Raw genomic sequence first — 5,253 nt, forward strand, 5'->3', positions numbered from 1 at the left:
AGGCGGGAAAGCCTCCTTCAGCATTCCCATGGCACTGACTGGGTAACTTGATGAAAACAGTGCACCGAGAGATAAATAAATTTTTAAAAGAAATCGAGGCTATGAAAACAAAATGAAAGACATGCCCATTTATAAAATGCTTGGTAAATTGCCAGGCACTCCACATGAGCAGTCTTTAATCAGTGAGACACACCTACCCTAGGCTCGGAGGGAGAAGATGACAAAGCGTGGGAGACACAGGACAAGGTGCCTGAGGAGTTGTGTCAGGTAGGAAGCAGTCCTCCTCTGCCCCTCAACTACTCCTCACAGGCAGACAGGAGCGGGCCCAGGAGATGGGATAAGGAGAATTTCAAGTGGGTCTCAACCTTCCTAGCCTGTCCCCTCTTGGAGCAGGGGTGTTTCCCACGGTTTTGATTTCTGGCCCCCGTCAACCTGCGCTGTTTCCTAGGTAACATCGAATAGCGCCCATGTGACCCTGGATAAGTTCTTTCCCTCTCTGTTTCTGCAAATGTAAAATGTGGGAAGCAATTCTTGGCTCCTCGAAGCATGAGGTCATGTCAGTGAATGGAAGTGAAACAGGGCCTGTCTGAGCACCCAACAGCGAGCATGTATACAGTCAGCCCTCCATGGCATGGATTCAACTAACAGCGGATCAAAAAATATTCGGAAAAAAATCAGAAAGTTCCAAAAAGCAAAACTTGAATTTGTCACATGCCAAGCACTATGCTGAATCTTCATAAATGACATGATGTACAGGCATACTCTGCTGTGGCCTATACGCAAATAGAGGTTATATGCAAACACTATGCCATTTTACATAAGGGACTTCGGCAAACAAGGATTTTGTTATCTGTGAGGGTCCTGGAACCAATCCCCCTCACATACCGAGGGACAGCTCTAATTACCACCATGCTCCGATGCCCCGTATGAAGGTCTGGGTCTCCACGGTGACTTGGGTCCCAACTCATCCTCTACCTCCAGACAAACAGCAGCCCTTTCCTCAGCCCCACGTCTTCACTGCATTACTGCAGCATACAGGCAAACCAACTTTCATTCTAGAACTCTGTTTTCAGTTAAGGAAACTCATTCATATCCCGTAACTCATCTCACCCTCATGATTCCCATTTTGCAGATGAGGAAACTGAGGCCCAGGGGCCTGAGATCATTAGAACCCATATCTTCCTTGATTTAAATCAGGCAACTCTATTCCACCTCATCTACAAAAGCTCTGGGAAGCCCCATATTTCCTCAGATCCAAGAGATAATCAGCAGGAGCAGTCACCCTTGCATCATCAACCCAAGACCCCATATCTGCCATGTGTCTTAAAGCCACAGGCCCAGCTGTTCTGTGACTCAGTCTCTGTACCCAGCTTGGGGCCTGATGTTTGCCAACAGTTCCCTCCACATTGAGAAAGGATAGAATATGTCCTTTACCATTCTCTCTCCACCTTCACGTCTGACGTCCCAAATCCCTGGGGTGGGCACTCTACCTTGTGGGTGAGGCTGGGGTCTCTTGCAGTGCCGTCTTCCTCCTCCGAGCTTCCTTGCTCTTCATCTGATGTGAGGTCTTCCTTGGGGGTCACTGCTGAGATGGGACAGACCTTGTAGGGCTCTGTGTAGGCACTGGGGTCAGAGCAGAAGAGAGACAAGGTTAGAGCTCCACGTCCAGCAAAGACAAAATGAATAGGCCAGGGACCTGATTAATGCCATGAGACATCAATAAGTGCTCTGTATGCAGAGCTCTGTACCCTCCATGGGGACCCAGAAAGAAGCAAAACCCAGGCACAAACCTCCCTATCCACCCCCACTCCAGCCATGCTGGCCTCTTTTTAGTTCCCTGAAAATGCCAAGCTTTTTGCTGCCTCAGTGTCTTCACACATGCTGTCTAGGACAGACCTGTCTTTCTATTAGATGTGAGGCAGGCTGTGACGCTAAGGAAGGAGGTACAGATGAAGGCAAGAGAAGTTCAATCTGATTTGTCTGGTGGTCTGAACTGGCCTGATCAGGCAGCAGGTTTAATCTTCAAGGTGACTGTGCCCACCGGGCCTGAAGAAGAAATGCAATGATGTGGCAGACAGAGTGTGGGATGCACATGCCAGCCCCTATTCCCGGCCTTGCCATCAGTTACACCATGGACAAGACACAACTCAGTATCAGTTTCTAGCTAGGCTACTCGGGGATAATTCCTGTCTCATTTTCTTGACAGATGCTGTGAGGATCAATGCTTAGAAAGCATACACAGCTGATCCTTGAACAACACAGGAGTTAGGGGCAATGACCACCTGTGAAGTAAAAAATCCACATATAACTTCAGTAGGTCCTCCGTATACATGGATTCCCAATTCTGAATCGAAAATACAGCTAACCCTTGAATAAACGCGAATAAGCAGACTTGTGCAGTTCAAACCCACACTGTTCAAGGGCCAACTGTACGGGTGTGATAGCAATCTCATATCTACATTATAGTGACTATTATGTAGGCATTCCGTTAATTAGTTAAATAATTCAGACATGCATTCAATAAATATTTATTGATGGCCTGCTTTATGTCAAGCACACAGCTAGATAGCCAGTAAAACACTGGTGAATAAAGCAGATATGGTCCCTGTCCTCGAAAAGGATTAACTAATATATGATATTAACTGTGGTAAGTAAAGAAGGGGAAGAAGGTGCTTTCATAGAGAATAACAGGGGGGAACTGTCTAGATAGGTCAGACAGGGCTTCTGAGTGTAAGACCAGAAGGAGGAAAAGGAGCCAGCTCTATGACAGCACCAGGCAGGGAAAGCAACATGTGCAAAGGCACTGAGGCAGCAAAGAGCTTGGCGTGCGACACAGACCAACCTGGAGCAGAAGAATCCTCCTTTCTTCAACTTTTAAACCATCCCCACAAAGGAGGCTCTGGCTTCATCACAATAACCTCCTTGCCCTGATCTCTGTTCATGGCCTCCCTCTCCACACAGCAGAGTGACTGCTCTACAGCAGAGACTGGGCTATGACCTTCGCTTGCTCAAAAACCTTCAATGGCTCCCTCCAGTCTTTGGCAATGTGGTCCCAGATAACTTCTCGTAAAACCAGTCCAGGCATCTTGTCTTATTAAATTCTTATCAAATACTTGTTCCTGCCCTCTGAGAACACCAGCATGAGATGCTGGAAAGAAAGATAGATGGATGGGAAGAGAGAAGGGGAACATCTACTTGCTGGACTGGCTGGGCCAGCTCTAGCTCAAGCCTTATTCAGGCAGGGGCACTGCCTTTGCCTCGGATCCTGGTCCAGGCAGGGCAGGGGGAAGCATAGCTGGGACAGGGGACATCGGGAGAAAAGGAACTGAGCCTCACGCTACATCTGAATTAGGGGCCCATCCTGGAGCCCCTTCTCTACTATTATAGGAAACAGAATCATGAATACTTATCTCCACAACACCTGAAGCCCAAGAAAGAAGAGTAGGACGAGTATCCCCTGGTCCATACAGGGGCCATGAGGCCAGACAAGGTGGCCTACGATGGTGGGGCCGGTCCCTGCCCGGGCTTCTGCTAACATCATGTATGTGTGTGGGTACTATAGCTGTGCACTTGCGTGTAGAGTCCAAAACTGAGTCCTGACCCAGGCAGAGCCTTAACCCTAAACCCCAGGCTGAGCCAAGATCCACTTTACTTACTATCCAACTGGCCACCTTTCTGGTCAGACCTCTTTCTTCTTCCTTTTCAACAATTACTTTGTTGGCCTTTTCTTTCAAATTATGAGAGCAAACAACAAATTTTTCAACAAGCCATATACCACCAAGGTGTACAAAGGTGAGCCTCCCTTCCCAGGACCACCCTGTACCTCCTTCCCTGCCCATCACCATATCGTCAGGGCCTACCAGTTCCCTCCACTAACGCGCTGTCCCCAGCCTAAAAGTCGGGCATACCACACCTGCTCAGCAAGCCCAGAACCACGTTCAGGAAAGTGACTGCATGGACCAGTCACACCGAGCCCCAGCTTCCCTCCCTCCAGAGCTACCCGCATCAATTTGCAACTTTGTGTCTGGTAGGCAGAGAGTGGAGCCCAGCTCTCTCCCTAGGAGGTATGGCTACATCAGGCCCCAGCAGGAGCCCCCTGCACCCTGTATCGGACAACCAGTAATGCTAAGGGATGGAGCAGTTAACTGTGGCCCTGGACCACTTCTCCTTATCAAGGAAAAGAAGGTATATGCCAGGCCTTTCCTAGAATGTTGTGAAGGAGGAAAGGATTCCCAGCTAAGCCTCCCACAGGGTGATGGTGTCACCATCCTCCCAGGCAGCAAGCCAGAAATCCGAGCATCTTCTTGCAGAGCCAGCCACTACTTAAGCATCACATATCTCTCAGGTTTATCTTTAAATATCTCTTGACTCCGCTCACATTTCTATCACAGCCTCTGTGGTCCAAGCCATCGCTTGCCCAGACATCTGTAACAGCTACTTTCCTTTGACAATCTAACCATATCACCTTCTTGCTTAAATTTTTCAGGGATATTCCAGTGCTGTTGGAATTCCGCCCCAACAGCTCAGCCTGTCAGGCAAGGCTCTGCTCAAATTGCAGCGTGGGAAGGTGAGTGTCCTTGGGGCCTGATGCTGCCATGCCATGAAGTCACAAAACTTGGGGGTTCTGCCTGAAGCCAAGTAGAGAGTTGAATTCCATGCAACAGGGCCCCGTGTGACACTAGGTAGAGATCTCAAGGAAGCCAAATTCCCAGAGAAGGGGAGGAACTGGCTCTAGGTCACCTGGCAAATCTGGGCCAACACACATTGCCTTTGAAGATGCCTCTCCCTATGCTTGACCTCATCTTAAAGACCTGAAAACTGAGGCTGAGTCAGGTTCCCTCAGTGCACTGATGTGTGGAGTTGGGTCTCAGGTTGCAAGGGCAAAGGGGGCTTTGTTTTTGTTATTTGTGCTATTATTTTTATTATTATTATGTTTCAAGAGGCAGTGAAGTGCAGAGATAAAAACTCATGCTCCTGAGTCAGACTGGGTTCGATTTCTGGCTTGGCCATGTTATTGGCCATGTTTAACCTTTCCAAGCCTCAGTGGTGCCTAATTCATTGGACTGTTGGAGGATTCAATGAATTGCAGATAGCAATTCTATTATTTACCTACTGTTGTCTTTAAGTCAACTAATTTTTAACACGTGCCATTACTCTCGCTTCATCCTAAGTGATAATACCCGTGACAGGGTGTGTTCCTCTAACACTTTAAAATAAATCATGTAATTATTAACCTATAATGTGTTACTCTAA

General features: G+C 48.0%; 1 protein-coding gene across 2 annotated transcripts in view; it reads right to left on the bottom strand.

The window, feature by feature from the left end:
• The window catches only part of FGD5 (FYVE, RhoGEF and PH domain containing 5), a 107,128-nt gene that overhangs the window by 63,379 nt on the left and 38,496 nt on the right, over window positions 1–5,253 (bottom strand). For both annotated transcript variants that reach the window (XM_011357417.2, XM_023529077.1), the window contains exon 2: window positions 1,491–1,623. In XM_011357417.2, the coding sequence (XP_011355719.1) occupies window positions 1,491–1,623 (133 nt within the window). The remainder of the gene's footprint in view (window positions 1–1,490; window positions 1,624–5,253) is intronic.

The sequence above is a fragment of the Pteropus vampyrus genome, unplaced genomic scaffold (genome assembly GCF_000151845.1).
Source record: "Pteropus vampyrus isolate Shadow unplaced genomic scaffold, Pvam_2.0 Scaffold35, whole genome shotgun sequence".
In the NCBI taxonomy this organism is placed as follows: Eukaryota; Metazoa; Chordata; class Mammalia; order Chiroptera; family Pteropodidae; genus Pteropus; species Pteropus vampyrus.